Here is a 22159-nt window from a genome sequence, read left to right as displayed (position 1 = left end):
AAACGATTTCACGTTCACCAGACTAGGGCGTTTGGAACAAACCGAGGAAGTATCAAAGGACTTTGCCACATTGACTGTCCCCGAGGGATGAAGAAACTGTTTGTGAATCAAAAGGGAGGGACCCCGTCCGCGATGAAGGCCCTTACCCTTCTCAGCCTGTGGAAGAAAAGCACTCTTTCCCCCGTGAGACCCTTATATAACGTCATCCAGGGCAGAGCCAAACAGGTGATCCCCCTGAAAAGGGAGATCCGTTAAGGCCTTCGTAGAAGTTTGATCTGCAGACCAACATTTCAGCCAAGTATACGCCGGATAACCACCATCAAAAACCGAAAGGTGACCCAATAAAGGAGTCGTATCTAGTGCGGCTTTGCAAACAAATTGCAGCCCTGTTGGTCCAACAGCTCCCCCAGAGCAGGAGAGACTTGCTTCTCACCAGTTCACAGCATGGGAACTCCGCCCCTCAGGCTGTGTCTGCATGGCAAGGGCAATCAAACACTGTTCCCAGTGCAGACCCCAGAGTCAGACCCCAGGGAATATAAATCACGGGCCACAGCCCGCGTCATCCTATACCCAAGGTCCTTAAAGGACAGGGAGTCCTCCACCGGAACAATGGTAGTCCCATGCAGCCTAGAGACCGGTAGGTCCACATTAGGCGGTACAGCCCATTTTAACAGAGACTCCTCAAAAGGGCAATGTCTAGCAGCAGCTTAGACACCCCAGGGCAACGTCGTAGACGGTCCAATTCTTCATGAGCATGCTAGCAAATTAATCTGCTCCAGAAGGCATGTAAATGCCAGATGCAATTGCAGGGTGTCATGTACCGAAACAACCAGTGCATCCACAAACTCCTGTATAATGCGCGGCAGGGGAGGTAGAAATGCCATCCTCATTATCCGAGGAGACAGGGCGCAAGCTAACAGACCCGCCAGGGAGGCCCACGTCTGGGGCGGCTGAGTCAGAGTCAGAATCGAGACATCAAATGAGGCAGGGGCAGGTGGAGAAACGTTTCAGCGCACCTCGCTCTCAAGACCACCTCCACCCGGGACCCAAATGCTTCCAGAACCCCTGAAAATGCATTGATGATCAGTGGTGATCCGGAAGGCCCTGCATCCTCCGTGAGGGGGTCAGGTGGGGACACATGGTCTGCAGGGTCCATACTGAATCAGAAGAACCCGCTAGCAAAATTTGCAAAAAAATGACAAATTACCTTTTTTTTGTGCAAAAAAACAGTCCCACCGCGCTACAGCGCCCCCCGAAGGTCAGGCAAGCCCTGAAGACAACAGAGAGAGAGAGAAACCCCAGAATCCACTGTCCCAATATGCATTCCCAGGGCTGCACGTGTAACAAGCAAGCTCTCCCATAAGGGAGTGAACAAAGGAAACTGCCCAGGGTGGAGGGAGGGGCTCCACCCCCTCGTAAAAGGCCTCCAGGCACTCCCATCTAGCTTCTCTAGCAGAGAATACACCACAAAATGGCCGAAAACGGGTGTACCAAGATGGCCGCTGTCATAATAGCAGACAAGGCTACAAGAAAATGGCGGCCCCGCACGGCCAGCAGCAGGAAGCCCTGGAGGACCGACCGAGCAACCCCCCCCCCCCCCACATGATCGACCGAGCGCCGCAGACGGCGCACCCCCTGGCATGCACAAGAGGTCGAGGGGCCCACGTCCACCCCAAAATGCGCCAGGGAAGGGGGGGGGGGCGTTTACTCCCCGTACCAGGAACACAGGCAGGTGCCATCTCCTGACCGGACCCCAATTTGCCGAAGTGGGGGGCTGTCGGCCAAATAGGAACGTTGCGACATAGGCCTAGACCCTGTCATGTGCGACCTTGCGAGACGCTTAACTGGCCAGTCCCTGTCCAGTAGGACTATGTTGTGGCCGACCCAGCGTGGAGCTAAGGTCTGCACGTGCTCGCTGCCCAGCTAGGGTGACCACTGGAAATAGATTATCCAGTCCGTCGCCCAGATCCGGCATAAATGCATGAAGATCTCACAGGAAACAAATTCAGAGAAAAAGCTAGCTAATAAAAAACCTTTTTATACCAGGACCTAAGATCCCAGCAAGGAACTAGGTCCTTACTCCTGACAAGACAGATTAAAACTGACATCCTATGCAGGATGAGAGGGGGTGTACCCTCCAGGACTGCCCATAGGCAAAGCCAGAACTTTTTTTCTGCCTAGTGTCCTACTCCTGTAGGGGGCAGTATAACCCCACTGACATGGATCAGAGGACTGCATCCATCAATGAACGATAGAGAAATAAAAAATAAATACCAAACATGTTATACTTACCTTCTCTGTGCAGTGGTTTGGCAAAGAGTGGCCTCCTCTCTTCTTGGGTCCCTCTTCGGTGGCCCTGGCCTCTCCCTCCTGCTAAGAGCCCCCACAGCAAGCAGCTTGTGATGGGGGCATCTGAGCCGAGTCACAGCTCCCTGTCCATTCAGACATAGAGCCACTACCCCTCTGTCCTAATTGGCTGACTGACTTTGATTGACAGCAGCGAGAGACATATGTGCTGTGCTGCTGTCTCAGCCAATAAAGAGGGAAGTCCCCGGACAGTTGAGACACTGCTGAAACATCACTTGATAGAGATGAGTTTCAGGTAAGGGTTAGGGGGGCTGCTGTACACAAAAGTTTTTTTTTTAACCACTTTGGGACTGCCGCCGCAGTTTTACGTCGGTACTTTGACGTTTAATACTGGTGTTATGGCAGCATAAACTCAGTATTTTCTTACACTGCCGGCAGTCCTCTTTAACATAAAAGTGGTCCCAACGGATTACTTTTATGGGAGGTGGGAGAGGTACAAACATTCCTCCGGCAATTCCCGGTCGTTTTACCTGCTTACCGGAACCATCGGCATCGTGGAAAACGATCCGGTCCGTTTAAGTCCCAGGCAGGAAGTCGAGTGAAGGCAAGATGGCCCCCAATTGACTCTATGATCTTTGAGGACCAAAGTGACATCATCAGTACCTTCCACCCAACGGCCTCAAAGGGCCCATTTTTTTTTCTTAGTGAAAAAAAAAAAAAAAAACTTTTTTTTTTGCTTTCAAGGGTAGATGTGAGATCTGAGGTCTTTTTGACCCCATATCTCACATTAAAGAGGACCTGTCCTGCTTATTTCTATTACAAGGGATGTTTACATTTCTTGTAGTAGGAATAAAAGTGATCAATAAACATTTTCTTTAAAAAGGGACAGTGTAAAAATAAAATGTATAATAAATAAGAAAAAAAATGTAAAAGAGTCCCGTCCCCCCGAGCTCGCACGCAGAAGTGAACGCATACACAAGTCGCGCCCACATAAGTAAACGGTGTTCAAACCACACGTGAGGTATTGCTGCGATAGAGTGAGAGCAATGATTCTAGCCCTAGACCTCCTCCGTAACTCCCCGGTGTCATGTGACTCGTTCGTGTTACAGCTCTCAGGTGTGAACTCTCTCATACTAGTCACTGGAAGTTCAACATGGCACCTCATGGCAAAGAACTCTCTGAAGATCTGAAAAAAGTATTGTTTCTCTACATAAAGATGGCCTAGGCTATAGGAAGATTGCCAAGACCCTGAAACTGAGCTGCAGCACGGTGGCCAAGACCATACAGCAGTTTAACAAGACAGATTCCACTCAAAACAGGCCTCGCCATGGTCGACCAAAGAAGTTGAGTGCACATGCTCAGCACCATATCCAGAGGTTGTCTTTGGGAAATAGACGTATGAGTGCTACCATCATTGCTGCAGAGGTTCAAGGGGTGGGGGGGTCAGCCTGTCAGTGCTCAGACAATATGCCGTACACTGCATCAAATTGGTCTGCATTGCTGTCATCATAGAAGGAATCCTCTTCTAAAGATGATACACATGAAAGCCCACAGTTTGCTGAACACAAGCAGACTAAGGACATGGATTACTGGAACCACGTCCTGTGGTCTGATGAGATCAAGATAAACTTATTTGGAACAGATGGTGTCAAGCGTGTGTAGCGGCAACCAGGCGAGGAGTACAAAGACAAGTGTGTCTTGTCTACAGTCAAAAATGGTATTGGGATTGTCATGGTCTGGGGCTGCATGAGTGCTGCCGACACTGGGGAGCTACAGTTCATTGAGGAAACCATGAATGCCAACTTGTACTGTGTCATACTGAAGCAGAGCATGATCCCCTCCCTTCGGGGGGCCGCAGGGCAGTATACCAACATGATAAAGACCCCAAACACACCTCCAAGATGACCACTGCCTTGCTAAAGAAGCTTACGGTAAAGGTGATGGACTGGCCAAGCATGTCCCCAGACCTAAACCCTATTGAGCATCTGTGGGGCATCCTCAAATGAAAGGTGGAGGAGCACAAGGTCTCCAACATCCACCAGCTCCATGATGTCGTCATGGAGGAGTGGAAGAGGACTCCAGAAGCAACCTGTGAAGCTCCGGTGAACTCTATGGCCAAGAGGGTTAAGACAGTGCTGGAAAATAATGGTGGCCACACAAAATATTGACACTTTGGGCCCAATTTGGAATTTTCACTTAGGGGTGTACTCACTTTTGTTGCCAGCGGTTTAGACATTAATGGCTGTGTGTTGAGTTATTTTGAGGGGACAGCAAATTTACACTGTTATACAAGCTGTACACTAATTTCTTCAGTGTTGTCACCAGAAAAAATTATAATAAAATATTTAAAAAAATGGGAGGGGTGTAATCACTTCTGTGAGACACTGTGTGTGTGTATTGTATTTTATATATATATATATATATATATATATATATATATATATATATATATATATATATATCTTTAAAATGTTTGGGGGTTCCAAGTGATTTTCTAGCAAAAAATACTGATTTTACCTTGTAAACTAGTGTCAGAAATAGGCCTGGTCCTTAAGTGGTTAATCTTAATGCATACAATGCATCAAGATAAAAAAAAAAACACTTCTGCCTTTACAATGCCTTTAGGCATAGTGATCGTATAAAGTCAATTGTTATCACAGAGTGGTTTGTTTCCTCTTTAAATTGTAATAACCAAAATCACCCAAATGGCCCTGATCAAAAGTTTACATACCCTGGCATTTATGGTTTTGGTACTGTCACACAAGGTGACACACAATTCAATGTACATTTTCCACATCTGTGGCTTTTTAAATTGTCATTAGTGTCTGTGTTTGAATAGTCAAGGAGTTTGTTAGCTCCCACGTGGATGCACTGAGCAGACTAGTAGAAATTGAGCCATGGGGAGCAGAAAAAAACTGACAAAAGACCTGCATAACAAGGTAATGGAACTTTACAAAGATGGAAAAGGATATAAAAAGATATCCAAAGCCTTGGCTATGTCAGTTAGTATTTTAATAATCACGTAAGTGGAGAATTCAGGGATCTCTCGATACCAAGCCAAGGTCAGAAAGACCAAGAAAGATTGCAGCCACAACTGCCAGAAGAACTGTTCAGGATACAAAGAAAAACCCACTTGTAACCTCAAGAGAAATACAGACTGCTCTGGAAAAAGAGGTCTGGTTGTTTCAAGGAGCACAATATGATGATACTTGAACAAAAATTAGCTGAATGGTCGAGTTGCCAGAAAGAAGCCTTTACTGTGCCAAAGCCACAAAAAAGCACTGTTACAATATGCTGGACAACACCTTGACACGCCTCACAGCTTCTGGCACACTGTAATCTGGAGAGACAAGACCAAAACAGAGCTTTATTGTGACAACTATAAGTTCCATGTTTGCAGAGGGGTCAACAGTGACAAGAATACCATCCCCACAGTGAAGCATGGTGGTGGCTCACTGATGTTTTGGGGATGTGTGAGCTCTAAAGGCACAGGGAATCTGGTGAAAATTGATGGTAAGATGAATGCAGCATGTTGTCAGAAAATACTGGCAGACAATTTGCATTCTTCTGTACGAAAGCTGCGCATGGGACACTCTTAGGGCTTTCCAGCATGACAATAATCCTAAAAATGGTAAGTATGTAAAAATTCCGCACTAATAATTAATGTTTTACTAATAAATCAGAGAAAAGCAGCAGCACATAGGAATCATAGAAAAACTCCCATATAGTATCCAATAGTAATATGTGCTGCGCTAAAACAAATAAACATTTGAATGTGATTGAAATATTGCAAATTGTGACATTGGTGCAAAAACGTTTTTGGTTAATAAATGCACTAACAATTAAAATATATGTGAATAAAGTGGAGGAAAAAAGAATTAACATATATAGTGTCCAATATATGTAAAGCAAAATAAGTCCATGCAATGAAGAATGAAAAAAGGGAGAACTGTGTCCAAACAAAATCCTCAATAGTATGGTGAAATATATTGAATAAGAGATTCAAGGAACCACAAGTCCCAGTGAGTAATGTAGCTGTCACATCCACAGGAAATATTGAATATGAATAGCACCACAGTGCAGGTCACCACAAAATTTGAATAGATTGGCAGCTTACCAGATCAAATGGGTCACCTAAATTAATGAGTAGACCTATATGAGTTTTTAGGTGGCAATACCAGGAACGGCCACAGGGTGTCGCCTCACCAGACAATTCAGATCAGGTATCCATATAGCATATATAAAGAAATTGATGACAGGGACATAGCGTAATTCCATAAAATACAATCCGTTTATTTAATTAAAAAATGTCAAACTCACATTTCGGATGAGTATCACAGGCATAAAAGACAATGGGCCAGCGTTTAGAAGAGAATGAACATCTCCTGAGGCTTGGCAGATCGGGGAAGCCGGCAGTTGGGGGCGTGGTAGCGTCACGTCTGACTCACCCGACTGGTTTCGTCATACGCTTGACGTCATCAGCTACATTACTCACTGGGACTTGTGGTTCATTGAATCTGTTATTCAATATATTTCACCATACTATTGAGGATTTTGTTTGGACACAGTTCTCCCTTTTTTCATTCTTCATTGCATGGACTTATTTTGCTTTACATATATTGGACACTATGTATGTTAATGATTTTTTTCTCCACTTTATTCACATATATTTTGATTCTTGTTAGTGCATTTATTAACCAAAAACTTTTTTGCACCAATGTCACAATTTGCAATATTTCAATCACATTCAAATGTTTATTTGTTTTAGAGCAGCACATATTACTATTGAATGATCCTAAAAAGCACAAGGCCAAATTGACCCTCCAGTGGTTACAGCAGAAAAAGGTGAAGGTTCTGGAGTGGCCATCACAGTCTCCTGACACTAATATCATCTCTGGGGAGATCTCAAGTGTGCGGTTCCATGACCTGGAGGCAAGGTGTTTTGCCTGCTCACTCACGTTTTAACCACCTCAATACAGGGCACTTTCACCCCCTCCTGCTCAGGCCAAATTTTCAGCTTTTTTTATGCAACACTGTACCCAAATTAAATTTTTAGCATTTTTTCACACAAATAGAGCTTTCTTTTGATAGTTTTTAATCGTCACTGGGTTTTTTATTTTTTTGCTTAAAAAAAAAAAAAAAAAAAAAAAAAATGTTCTTCGTTTCTGTCAGACAATTTTGTAAAAATTTAATTTTTCTCCTTCACTGATGTGTAATAATGAGGCAGCACTGATGGGCATTGATGAGGCGGCACTGAAGGGTACTGATGAGGTGGCACTGATAAGGAGGCGCTAATATGCCACACTGATAGGTGGCACTGAAAGGTAGCACTGACTGGCATTACTGATGAGCACAAATTGGGCATCATTGCTGAACACTGTAGGGGTTGCACTGACGGCCAGTGCCCTGATTATCTGTACAGGTCTCCCCTGCGAGGAGATGCCACTGATCGTTGGGAGGCGTGGAGAGCCGATTACCGGCACTTCAACGTTTACATGTAAATTGGCTGTGATTGGACACAGCTGATCACATCGGTAAAGAGCCGCGTCATTGGTTCATTTCCAGAGATCGGGGTCACGCCGCGACCCAGGGACACAGCGCGCCAAAGATCATCGTGCTGCGTGTCCCCACGGGTCCGTTAAAGCTGTGTGACTGGGGCGACGTCATACGACATCGTCCCAGAACGAGAGGTGATCCCGCCATCATTTTATTATATGGCGGGCAAGAAGCGGCTAAAATACATACTGTATACTGTATTACCTATTCTTCAATGGAATGCAAATTTTTGAGCACAACTATCTGAACAATACTGTGCTGGTTAGAGTTCATATGTTCAAACTAAAGTTTCCAAACAGGTTTTCAATGTACATGGAGGCAATATGAGATCATTTTCTTTTCATGGCATTGATAAGATTCACCTAGGTCAGCAAGAAGGGGACATTCTTTATCCCAGAGAGGCTTTTTGGATTTGTAAATTACACACCTGCATATCATCTGGCTTAAATTATAGGTAGCACCTCCGCATTTGGTGTCCACAGATTACATGCTGTGATAGCCTCTTGATTCTTATACAGTGAGCAGTTAAATACATTTTTTCTCAGGCATACTGCATGCGTTTAATAATGGTAACTACAATGAAGGGGGCAAGAATGGGACTTTAAAGGTGGAAATGATGGAGAAAAATCTGAATTCTCAAAAATTGTACATTTTATTGAACATAGAAAGTGAGGACAAGACAATACATCAATATTAAAATTGGTAAAATCAAGAAAATGCACTCGAAAATATCAACTCTACATGTTTCGCCATCTTCATAATAGCTTCTTCAGGAGTTTTCATAGCTATTTCTCGAGAGTGAACATTTCTAAGTGACAAAAAGAAATACATAAAGAACACAGCAATTGTATGTACAAAGGGCATATCACAATGGTCCTAGATTGAGTGCCCAATTGGTTTGCATATTTAAAGAGTATTGATACAAAGGAATATACCTTCAAATGACCTGAACCCTTTCTTATGCCGGAGTTGGAGGCAACACAGGTGATGCAGCCAAGGCAAGCAGAAAAGGGGAGGAACCGAGACATCCAACCTCTTAAAGTTGACCCATAGAGAGGGTGACAGCCAAGCTAAAGATGATCGAGTGCATTTTCTTGATTTTACCAATTTTAATATTGATGTATTGTCTTGTCCTCACTTTCTATGTTCAATAAAATGTACAATTTTTGAGAATTCAGATTTTTCTCCATCATTTGCACCTTTAAAGTCCCATTCTTGCCCCCTTCATTGTAGTTACCATTAATTATAGGGATGTGGTGCTTTTTACTTCATCTCTAGCAATATTTTTTCAAAATGTATGTGTTTAATAATGTTTGCAGTGTTTTGTATTGTTTTATATTTGAATATGTTCCCTATACCTTCAAGCTAATCCATTTTTGGCTATTTTTGTTTTAATGACTATAAAAAAAAAAAGATGACCGACTTAAAAATTAAAACAGAACTTCCCTCTGCAAATCAACTGACTACTTTTAATGATTATGCTGCTAGCATTAGTAAGTAAATGGGGAAATGTATCAGTTACTTAAAATGTTTTATTTTTTACAATTTTATCTGCTAAGCACACTCTCCTGTCTGCATGCCTAAGATAAGGGCAGATGGATTCCAGGAAGTCAATGCTAAACAAATCTTCTGTCCTTACTCAAGAAATGCTTTTCAAAGTGATCTCTCAATAAGATAAAGCATGGAGACATGGCTGGATGGGTAAATTTGCTTTGAGTATTAAAAATTAAATAAACATCATTTTGGTATGTGGTATTCTTATTTAGTGTAGTTGCACTTTAAGGTCAGGACTAACTGAAAAGTATTACAGGTAATGCCACTTATCTTGATGTGATATTTTGCTTGGATTTAGGGAATTCTGGCATTTTACATTTCTCCGTTACCTCTGCAGCAGATATAAAACCCAAGATTCAGAAAGTCGCATAGGGCAATATTCCAGGTTGCTGCTTACCTATCCTTTTTGTTAGGACAAGGCACATTTTTCCAATCAGCCCAACTTGAGTATCACAAACTGGATTTACATGATTATTTCCATTCCACACAATGCCAGACTGCAATAAAGCTACATGAAAATTGCTCATACTGTGCCAGAAAAGTGATCTCACATATGGATAGCTGTGATCATTATTCATAAAAACTATTGTCATTAATGCTGCTATAAATCTCATTTGAAACAGAACCATAAAGTAAAAATAATTCAAGTATTATTAAGAATAAGATATACTTGCCCCCCTCTGATCTTGTCGTAGATCTGCTGAGGCTGAGAACCCGCTAAAATGAGAATATAAAACTGGTTTAAAACTATTGCATTATTTTACAAAGATTCCTACACAATACTGCCATGTTAGAAAAGCAATAATAACCTTTATCAAATAAATGGATTTTTGTAAGATCTTACCGTAAAATCCTTTTCTCTTAAGCTCATTGACAGACGTAGTCCTCCTTGATTAATATCAACTCGGGTTTATGCTGCCCTCTACAAGAGTAGGACTAGACAGGAAAGAAAACGTTCTGGCCACACCTTAGGGGCAGTCCCAGAGGGTATATCTCTCTCTCTCTGCTACAGCAAATCAGTTATGTCACAAAGCAGTGTTTAGAGAATTTAACCCAACCCAACTCAAAAACAGAGGGGCGGGTACTACGTCTGTCAATGAGCTTAAGAGAAAATGATTTTACGGTAAGATCTTACAAAAATCCATTTTTTTCTGTCGCTCATTGACAGACGTAGTCCTCCTTGATTAATATCAACTCGGGACGTCCCAAAGCAGTGCCACAAATGAGGGGTGGGATAACAGAAATCAAAATCCAATCTAGAAGGCCCAACCGGTGCCAACTAGAAGTTTTAAAGGCTCATCAATCAAAGGATGAGACTCAACTGAAAATCCAACGGAAAAAAACCCTCGAGGTAGACCGGTCTCCTCAAATTGCGGCCTGCAAAACCTTGCGACCAAATGAGGCATCACATCAACTTTATAAAATTTTGAAAAGGTATGCACCGACGACCAGGTAGCCGCCTTGCACACCTGGACCACTGACGCCTGATGGCGGTAGGCCCAGGAAGTACTGAGCGCTCGAGTGGAGTGCGCCTTAACAGGGAACGGAGGATTCCGACCCTTAATAGAATAAGCCTGTACCACCGTCTGTCTGATCCATCTGGAGATAGTCGCGGCAGATGCAGGCAACCCCTTTCTGGGGCCATCCGTGATCACAAAAAGTGAATCCGTTTTACGGAATGATTCCGTAGTCTTCAGGTATACCCCGATTGCCCGAACTACATCCAAGGAATGCAACGCACATTCCTGAGGATGATTGGGCTTCGGACACAAGGAAGGTAGCACAATATCTTCATTCAGATGAAAATCTGAAACCACCTTAGGAAGAAAGAATGGCTTCGGATGAAGAACTACCTTATCCCTATGAACCACTAGATATGGGGAATGGCATGATAATGCAGCCAGTTCTGACACCCTGCGTGCAGAAGTGATAGCCACCAAGAAGGCCACCTTCTGGGATAATGTAAGCAAGGGAATCTCCCTGATATTTTCAAAGGTAGGTTTCTGCAGAACCGACAAAACCAAATTAAGATCCCAGGGCGGTAAGGGCGCGCGCACTGGCGGAGCCAAGTGCCGCACTCCCTGGATGAAATTCCGCACCAAGGAATGAGTAGCCAGCGGCTTCTGAAAGAAGATTGCCAACGCTGAAACCTGACCCTTGATGGTGCTCAAGGATAGTTTCTGCTCAACCCCCTTTTGCAGAAAAGCCAAAATTCGGGTCACCAAATAGGTACGTGGGGGAAATCCCAAAGATTCACACCACGCAATATAAGTCTTCCATGTGCGATAATAGACTTTGCTGGAAGTCGCTTTCCTTGCTTTAATTAGAGTAGGAATAACTGAAGCTGACAATCCTCTGTCCTTCAGTACCTGGGTCTCAATGGCCAGGCCGTTAAAACCAGTGACTGTAAAGCACGATGGAAGATCGGTCCTTGAGACCTCAGATTCTCCCTGAGAAGAAGTCTCCCTGGAGCGTCCGCGACTAGCCTGCCCAAGTCGGCGTACCCGGCTTGACGAGGCCAGCCCGGAATTTCCAGGATAACTGTAGTTCCCTCCACCTCTATTCTGCGGAGAAATCTCAGCAGCAACTTGAGAGGGGGGAAGACATATAATAGCGGATACTGCCCCTACGGGGTGTTCAGCACGTCTGCTGCGTCCACTAGAGGATCGCGGGCGCGAGTTACCAACCTCCGCGCCTTCCTGTTGAGCCGATATGCCAACAGATCCACCTCCGGGATGCCCTACTGAAGACACAGCTTGTAAAATCCTTGGTGATCGACCTAAGTCCTCACCATGACATTGTCTGACTGGATCCGAACCAGGCTGCCCTAGAGCTGCTTGGTCCAGGCAATCAGACCAAGTCTGATCACTCTCAGTTCCCACACATTTATCAGAAACTTGATTCCTATCGGAAGTGATGACTTTTCCTGGCTGAGCTTTAGAGACCGGGGTCACCGGACCAGAGACTCCCTGGTCCGCTCGCTCAACCGGATCCGATACCTGGAGGGAACTGGGAATGATCTTTGGAAAAGGTAAAGAAAACGTTCTGCTCAAGGAACGGGAACTACCGCTCCTTGTAGCATATAAATGTTGGAAGGGAAGAATCGCACCGGTAGAAGTGATCGACACTCGATCTTGTATCCTGATCGTATGATCTCCTGAACCCCTTAGTCCGGGATTCAGGAAAGCCCTGGATCTGAACACCGGTGAAGACATCCCCCCACCCCTGAGCTGGGTGGGGGCGCACCTTCAGGCTGTATTAGCCTTATCTTCAGGTTTGGCTGAGTCGGCCTTTTGTTTACCCGACCAGTGCCTTTTGAAACCTCCTGAAGGGGCTTTGCCCTTCACGCTCGCCCCAGCGGAGCGAACAAACCTTTTATGAGCGGAAAAGAATGGTCCTCGCCTGTTACGAGGTCCTTTAGCTTTAGCAGTCTGCGGCAAAAAAGTGCTCTTACCCCCAGTGACATCCTTTATGATCTCATCTAGGGTGGCCCCAAACAGGCGATCCCCCTGAAAAGGGAGATTCGCCAAAGCTTTCTTGGAACCTTGATCCGCCGCCCAACATTTTAACCACAACACACGTCTGAGGACTACTGCTGACATGGATGCATGTGCTAACAAGGGAGTGGCATCCAGGGCTGCGTCACAGATGAACTGTAGTCCTTGTATAATTTGCTCCATCAAATCAGACGCTGCCTTGGGGATACTTCTCCCCTTTAAGTCATGGCGTAGCAATTTCGCCCATTCTGTCAATGTTTGTGAAACTAAACCAATGGCAACCACCGGTCTAAAGGTTGACCCTATCAGGGAAAAGACAGTGCGGGATTCCGCTTCCACCTTTCGATCCACCGGATCCTTAAAGGACGAGGCGTCCTCCAACGGGATAACAGTGGCTTTATTTAGTCTGGAAATCGGTGGATCCACCACTGGTGGTACCGTCCATTTTTTAATGAGGGATTCCTCAAACGGATAGCGTCTAGCAATGCGTTTGGAAACCGTAAAGATTCGTTTCGGATGGTCCCATTCTTCTTTAATCTTACTACCAAAACATTTGGGTAAGGGAAACACCTTCACCATCTTGGTACGCTTGCTAGTACCAAAAGGAATTTCCATCTCGGTTATCTCTGCCGGTGTAACCTCAAGTCTTAAGGTTTCCCGGACGGACACAACTAGTGCGTCCACCAATGCTTCTTCTTGTGTTATGGCGGAGGTAGAACCGTCCTCCTCACTATCTGAGGGAACATTGCCTGAGACAACAGCCCTTGCAGAGGGACCTGCAGCTGCAATGACCATCTCAGAATCTGAAGTATCAGATGAAATAGGGGTAGGCGGGGGGTCGCTTTCTTGACCCCTGTCCCTGATAGGCCATCTCCACCCGGGATACCAAAGACTCCAAAACTGCTGTAAATGCATCCATACTCTGTGAGGCACTGGAGGGTCCTGCAGCCACCTCGAGGGGATCAGGTGGGGATACATGTGCGGCAGGGTCCATGATTATGCAAGACACTTGCCGGCAAAAAAATAATTGCAATAAAAAAAATAAAACTTTTTTTTTTCTTTTAGTCCCCCAGCGCAGTAGCGCCCCTCAGTGTTACCTGCTTTTGGACCCCTACAGAGAGAGAGAGAGAGAGAGACCCCAAGGCTCACCACTTGATGCTCAGAAGTTTCAATACAACCTGTTCCAGCACTGTCTGTTACAGACAGGAAGTCTTTGGCTTTGCTTTCCCGGGTAAAAGGAGGCGGCTCCGCCCCTTTACACGCCTTCCGGCGCCTCCCCATAGCTCCTCGAGGTGTTTGGTCACCTCAAACATGGCCGCCCCCATGCTAGAGACACGAGGCTACACCAAAATGGCGGCCTCGTGCGATCTGCAGGAAAATGGCGGCGGCCTGTGTAGGATAGCGGCGGCTTGCAAGCTAGCAGCGGCCTGCGGGAGTGTGTGCTCGCCCTGTGCGGCCTGCGGGAAGTGTCCTCGGCCTGTGCGGCCTGCGGGAGTGTGCGCTCGGCCTGTGCGGCCTGCGGGAGGCTGTGCAGCCTGTGGAAGTGACCGGCTCTTTGGAGGGATGGCGACCTGCGGATGCAGTAACTCAGGCATCGGCCTATATACACACTGTGACAGGTAGGATACCTCTATACCTCAATAGTAATGCCTTTTAGTAGTCTGCCACTGACTTCAGTCACCCTTACAGTCATATAGTGACTTTAGATAGTCAGCTCCCAAACCAAGCCTCCTGGTTTCTTATTCACAAAATCACACTCAAATTGGGGGATCTGTGTGTTATAGGATAGAGGGGGGACCCAGAAACTGAGTGTCCGACCATCCCAGAGAGGGGCCCGCGTCCACCAACAAACCCGACAGGGGGAGAGGGGGAACATTCTACTCACCATACCGGAACCAGGCGGGCGCCAACTCCTGACAAAACCCCTCTCCACCGGGGTGGGGGGGCTGTCGACCAATACGGACGCCGTGACTCAGTTTGCAACTGGTCATTGGCATCCAGGCGAGACGTTTAACTCGCAGGGTCAGTCCCCGTCCAGTGGGACTATGTCGCGGCCGACCCAGCGCGGAGCTATGGTCTGCACGCGCTCGTAAGCTGAACTGGGGTGACCACTGGATCTCAACATCCAGCCCGTCGCCCAGTTTTCAGCGTACTTGCTTGAAGATCTCACAGGAACACTGGAGAAGAAAAGCTGCCTAAAAAAAGTATTTCTAAAAAAATCTTGCCAGGACCGAAGATCCTAGCAAGAAATCTAGGTCCTTACTCCTAACTAGACAGAAAAAAAATGATTTGCTGTAGCAGAGAGAGAGGATATACCCTCTGGGACTGCCCCTAAGGTGTGGCCAGAACGTTTTCTTTCCTGTCTAGTCCTACTCCTGTAGAGGGCAGTATAACCCGAGTTGATATTAATCAAGGAGGACTACGTCTGTCAATGAGCGACATGATTTACAATGCCTGGCCAAAAAAAAAATAGACACGAAAAAAAAAAAAGGTCACACACATTGGACCTCCTTTAGCTTTGATTACTGCACGCATTCGCTGTGGCACTGTTTCGACAAGCTTCTGCAATGTCACAAGATTTATTTCTGTCCGGTGTTGCATTAGGCCCCTTTCACATGGGCAATGCGCCTGGCGGAATCCATTTTGCTCAGCGGGGATCGGCGAATCGACGAAGCAGGCGGGTGACAGCTCTGTCTCCGCTTTCATTGCAGAGACGGAGCTGTCAGATCCCCGCTCTCCTCAATGGGAGATTGTATTAGAACAAATCGCCCATCAGAACAAACCGCCCATCCGTTTTCATCCAATCTTATCTGATCCGGTCCTCCAAATGTATGGAAAATAGGGTTTCCATCCGTCCGGATTTCATTGACAGGATAAGATTGTATAGGAGCGGGTGTCAGCGGAGACCGCTGCGCTATAGGGCTGCATGGAGCATCCGATCAGGTCCACCAGCAAAACTGACAGACGGACCGGAACGGAAAGCAAGTGTAAAAGGGGCCTTCATTTTTCACCAAGATCTTGTATGGATGATGGAAGTGTTGGACCACTGTGCAAAGCCTTCTCCAGCACATCCCAAAGATTCTCAATGGGATTAGGATCTGGACTCTGTGGTGGCCAATCCATGTGTGAAAATGATGGCTCATGCTCCCTGAACCACTCCTTTAAAATTTGAGCCTGATGAATCCTGGCAACGTCATCTTGGAATATGCCCGTGCCATCAGGGAAGAAAAAATCCATTGATGGAATAACCTGGTCATTCAGTATATTCAGGTAGTCAGCTGACCTCATTCTTTGGGCACATGCAGTAACTATCCAATAGGATAGTTACTACATGCTTAGTGTAGTTAGTTGCTTAGTTAATTCCAGGTGGCGACTTTTTTTTTTTTTTTGGCCAGGCAGTGTATACCTGTATCCAATTCTATTACATCTGGCTCTTACAAATAAGGTACATTATCAAACCAAGGTTTGTCATGAGATGTGTTGCCATCTATTTACCATGTAACCAGAATGACTTGCATTGAGGAATAAATACAATGCAAAAACTGATCTAAAACTAACCCTTACTTTTTTGAAACCTTAAAAGGAAAGTCTACCCAAAGGGGAACAAATGTTGTGGTTCAGGGCATTAAATGAAAGCTTCAGCCCAAAAAATGTTTATCTTTAGTTTTTCCATTGTTTCAGAGCCTCCATTAGGTTTTTATTGCCTGTGAAATAAAAACTAGATTTTGGGCAGCTCAATGGGCACATTTCTGCACTTACAGTCTATTAAAGGGATAAAACATTGGGAAATGCACATGTATTGCAGAAAAGTACCAAACAATTTTGGTCATACACCTGAATTTCCTTCTGGCCATACATTATTCAGAGCCGGTTCACACAACAGAAACAGTCCGGATGCAATCCAGATGCATTTCTGCATGCATGTTTTTAAACGTTTTCAATGCCATTGATGCGTTTAGATGTGCTCCTGTGCGTTCAGGTGGATTGTTTTTATGTGTTTTTTGCCATGTTCCAGCACAGTTCTGTGTACTTTTTTTCTGCACTGGAAATTACTGCACTAGTGTGAACTATGCCAATGGAATTTATATAATCTACTGTCCATGCGTTTTTTGATGCAGATAAAAAAACACACTTAACTGCATCTGGTGTGAACCGGCCCTCAAATTTTTGGTTTTTTTTTATCAGCCAGCAGGATTGCTTTGGTCACACATTTGGATGGGGAAATCATCCCCGCTGCTCTATTGTCTTCTGGAAAAGGAGCTTTATCCACTGCCAGAATACACTGATCAGCACTGCAGCCAATTGATTGCATGCGCTGACCAAACCCAAATTTTCAGGAATCCTCCATTCTAGAATGGGAACAGCCATAGATGGATCGAAAATTTGTCTGGTTCCTGATAAACCAGCTAAATATTGATCCATATATGGCCAGCTTAAGAAATGACGGGCTCTTGGTTGCAAGATTTCTTAGACTGCTTAAACAATAAGTACTTCCACCAACTAAAGTGCTTCGCTGCTGCCCTTTAGGGAAACACTGCATAACCCAATATATATTTGGGGCAAAGTGAATTAGAATTTGCAATTTTGTGCATGCTCAAATTATACTGCTTTACTGATATTAAAACATAGTAATCTTTAGCAACCATTTCTTGAAAAAAACATTGATGAAAGAAAAAAGACCAAAGCCTGAGAAAACCATTAACAAAAAAAAAAAAAAAACAAACACTACATTTCTACTATGGCAAAAATCTGCATCCCTACATATAATAGAATTTTACATACTGCTGGGCCAAGTCAACCTCTGAGATGTGAAGTTGCAGAAACTTAAGTTTTCACTGGGTGCTCACATTTGTCACGATGTCACATTGCTACTTGAGGGGCAAACCAAAGCATAATTTTGGCTGCAGTTTTGAAATGAGTCAGGAAAGCTGGAAGGCATATTTTGTCTGAATCTGCCACACTTGACTGATAGGCATCGAATAGGGACTGTGCTCAATAATTACAGTGTCAGCACACAGGTCCCAGTGGATTATATATCCTTCATGTTACACTGCTTATTATTGATTATTTTACAGCCTATAATCTCTGATAACAACCGTCTGATAAGTCTCCTCGACTAGGATGTCTATCAACCATGCATCAGTGTCGATTTCTCGCCTCTTCTAAAAACACTAAAAATACTTGGGCGCCAGTCACAGAATTTTCCATATGTTCCTATTAATTCATTAGCATTGTTTTAAAGAGAATCTGCCACCAGAACAATAAGAAATTAGACCTGTTTAAAAAACTGTAAAATACAGATGTGGTACATTAAGTGTTAAAGTGGAATACTTTCTTCAGTATTTTTCTGTTTACGTATAACTAAAGGCAATTTTTTTCTTTTCGTTTTGGATAGAGTGGAGAGGGATTAGAATGTCTGTCAGGTTTTTTTATTGCCATCTGTGTCCCCATTAAGGAGATTTACCAGCTCTTTTTTTCCTGTTTACCATCATCGTTGAAGGTGTCAGGGCACTGTCCACGGCAGAGGTATCCAAAGACCTAGCATTCCTGCCAGTACTTTGCATGGTCGCAGCAATGCACACCAGTGCGCACAATTTCACATTGGCGAGCACACGCACGTTAGCGCACAGGTGCTTGCATGGATGCGGCTTAGAACACACATGCACACTGGTGCATAGTCACGCACGCCCTTGGTGCCAAACTTCCCCCATAAGGAAGCCAGCCACTCTCTGCAATTGCTGGTTGATCTTCGGCACTTCAAGTGTGTTTGTTCCTGTGAACTCCTGTTACCGACTCGGCTTGCCCTGGACCTGTCTCTTCCTACCTCTTGATCGGACCCTGGCTTAATTGATCTTTTCTCGCTGTTCTCCTGTGTATGACCCCAACTATTCATCTGACTGCTTGCTCTGTTCCCCACCTGGCACCTAACCTCGGCTTTAAACCGACTTCCCTACTATCTCTGTGCTACCAAAGACCTGCAGTTTCTCACGTGTGCCACCTGTCTGCAGACACCACTTCAGTACATCAGCTTTACTCCTAGGTGTTCCTCTAACAAGCATCCTAGTCAGAACATCTCTGCAAGCAATCCAGCTGGCGACGTGTGCTACTTTGAGCCTGACTCCTCCTGTTCCACCTTCAGGAAATTCTGGAACTTAGCCGCAAAGGAAGCCCTCTCTCCACTGGCTGGATCTGCAGCACCAGGTATGTGATACAAAGTAAAAGAAAATCCCACATTTTGGGTTGTCCCCAGAAAAGTAATAGAGGGGAAATCGTCCAATGGGGAAACTATTTCTGGTGATCTGGGGGTCCCAAAAAGATTTCCTTAATTTGCAGGGATTTCCTCTCCCTTCCTGTTTTGGCTATGGGACAGGAAGTTAAGGGAAATCTCCCCAGTGGGATGAAGAAGGCAAAAATAAACCTCATGGGTTATAACCCTCCCTCACACTATCCAAAATGGGAGAAAAAAGTTTTGCCTACTGTTTTAATTTAAGTGTATGAAGCTATTCACTGGAACAGTGTGTGCTTACTGTACCTCTAGACATCTTGCTGGCTAGTGTAGCAATCCTTCAATATGTCTCATAGCCCAGTAAAAAGGGGAAACCAGGCAGCTAAAAAAATATTTCATCTTTCTTTCACTATCCCTTCTGCCCAATATCAAAAAATGTACTGGCAAAGGCTTAAGAGGCAGATTACTATTTTGCAACCTGATCCATCAGTCCATACAAAGACAGCCTAAATTTCTAGAAGCAGATACTCTTTGACTGCAAATACAAAAAACAAGCGCTACACTGACTTCCAGCAATATCTACTCTGCCTATAGGTCAGAAGGACCATACATTGAGTAGCCATACTGACCATAGTAAAGAAAATCCATCGACCACCAGTCTATAGGAGACTTTTTTTTTCCCAGCAGCAAGCCACCACCAACCTCTAGGCAATAAGGGTTGTTATTTTAAGGACATACAAGACCCTGCCATAGAGGCCACTGTCCATTAACAGTAAGGGAGCATATAACTAGAGTTGTGGTATGAGATTGCAACTAATTTCTCAAAGTTCTGGATAACACAAAAGGAGGGTGAGGGAACAAGCCCTTTCAAAGTTTTGCTGTTGGATCCAATGATTTGTAGTTAAGCCCCTGGTCATCACTGAATAAGGGCATGTGTACACAAGCTTTGGTTAGTGTCAGAACAGCTTTCTTCTTCAAATAAGTTAATGGGAATACAAACAAGGTTGATGTGGTCAACTGTAGTTGCACACAAAGACAACTTACAATGATCTCAGAAACTGCTAAATGCAAGCTGAATGCACTTGAAAGAATGCTACATTTGCTCACCTACACAAACTCTAGTCTGCGTGTCAAACACAAGGCCCGCAAACCGAATCCGGCCCTCCATGCCATTTCATGTGGCCCTCTCACCTTTCCTGCAGCTACAGCAACCCTGTTTCGGCCCCCACCTTGTCTCATCAGCCGGCAGCAGAGTGAAGATAAAAACTCCTCCACCACATCCTGCATCTCTCTGTGATCCTACAGCACACCCTTGTCTCCCCTGGTCTCAGCATTCAGCCAACTCTGGCAGCTGACTCCAGCCCTCCTCTGGTCCTCCTCCAGACCATGCACTCTCTGCTTTCCGGCAGCAGCACAAGGTAAGGGAGAGCACTGTGATGTTAGGGAGGGTGGGGGACTCTTGCATTCGGATGGTAGGGGCTCTAGACATCTGATGTAAGGGGGGTTCTCTGGACATTTAATCTTACAGATAAAACTGCCCTTTGAGGGCAACCATAATGCTGATGTGGCATGCGATGAAATGGAGTTTTACACCCCTGTCCTAGTCCATCAATCCTGAAAGTATGGCTTACCACTTGCAGCATAACAACCACTGCTCTCAGAAGGCCCTGCATGCAAGCCCAATGATACAAGGCATTTTTATCTCCCCTACACATGACCACATGATTTTTTTTAACCAACCACCGAGTAAGGGGCATTTTTACCCCCACTAATCCTCAAAGTGAAGGCTTTTTTAAATTTTTTTAAGCTGTTGGCTACAGTCCAGCCCCCTAAAAAAGTTTGATTTGGTCCTTTCTTTCTAAAACCTTTTAAAACAATGTCATCATCCTTCATCCCTCAGATCATAAAAAAAAAAAAAACGTTAAAGTGGAACTACATTACCACTATGATACACTGTGAGCAGGCAGGTTTCATGTCTTTTCTGCAACAAATTACATCCCTGCCTGCTCACAGTGATCCCCAGACTGTAAACTGAGCTGCACATGTGCAGTTCGGCTTATAGATGGCTAAAACCCAGCACACAGGAAAAGACGTCGGCGAGGGAACATTATGATGGCAAGTACTCCTCCCATTCGTTTTTCTTTAACATTTTATCATTAAACGATGTGCAACAAAACACATTGCATCGAGTCTTTACTTAGCAAAAGCAGATATCCAAGCATGAATGACAGATATGAATGCTAGAAAATGGCAACATTCCTTATTAATATTCTTATACTGAGCATATCATTATATGCTATACTAAGCAAATAGGTTGTTCATCGGCCATTTCGTTTTATAAACACACAGTCATGGTAAAGTGAAACAGCTAACTGCGTAATAAACATGCATCTTTGGCAAAAAAATAAAATGGCTAAGTGTCATCAGATGAGTGTGTTTGCAGAAAGGCAGTACAACAGTTCATGTAGGCCAGACCTGAATTGGGTCAGTTCTACTATTATATATGTATATCTATCTATCTATATATACATACATACATACATACAATGCCTTGCAAAAGTATTCGGCCCCCTTGAACTTTGCGACCTTTTGCCACATTTCAGGCTTCAAACATAAAGATACAAAACTGTAATTTTTTGTGAAGAATCAACAACAAGTGGGACACAATCATGAAGTGGAACGAAATATATTGGATATTTCAAACTTTTTTAACAAATAAAAAACTGAAAAATTGGGCGTGCAAAATTATTCAGCCCCCTTAAGTTAATACTTTGTAGCGCCACCTTTTGCTGCGATTACAGCTGTAAGTCGCTTGGGATATGTCTCTATCAGTTTTGCACATCGAGAGACTGAAATTTTTGCCCATTCCTCCTTGCAAAACAGCTCGAGCACAGTGAGGCTGGATGGAGAGCTTTTTTGAACAGCAGTTTTCAGTTTTTTTCCACAGATTCTCGATTGGATTCAGGTCTGGACTTTGACTTGGCCACTCTAACACCTGGATATTTTATTTGTGAACCAT

The 22159-nt window shown here is 44.5% G+C and overlaps 1 protein-coding gene across 2 annotated transcripts in view; it reads right to left on the bottom strand.

The window, feature by feature from the left end:
• Positions 1-22159, bottom strand: part of ARHGAP10 (Rho GTPase activating protein 10) — a 704315-nt gene that overhangs the window by 339933 nt on the left and 342223 nt on the right. For both annotated transcript variants that reach the window (XM_082261305.1, XM_082261306.1), the window contains one exon: positions 10092-10134. In XM_082261305.1, the coding sequence (XP_082117431.1) occupies positions 10092-10134 (43 nt within the window). The remainder of the gene's footprint in view (positions 1-10091; positions 10135-22159) is intronic.

Source organism: Pelophylax lessonae, assembly GCF_965119305.1.
Source record: "Pelophylax lessonae genome assembly, chromosome: 1".
In the NCBI taxonomy this organism is placed as follows: Eukaryota; Metazoa; Chordata; class Amphibia; order Anura; family Ranidae; genus Pelophylax; species Pelophylax lessonae.
This window is presented reverse-complemented; position numbering and strand designations above follow the sequence as displayed.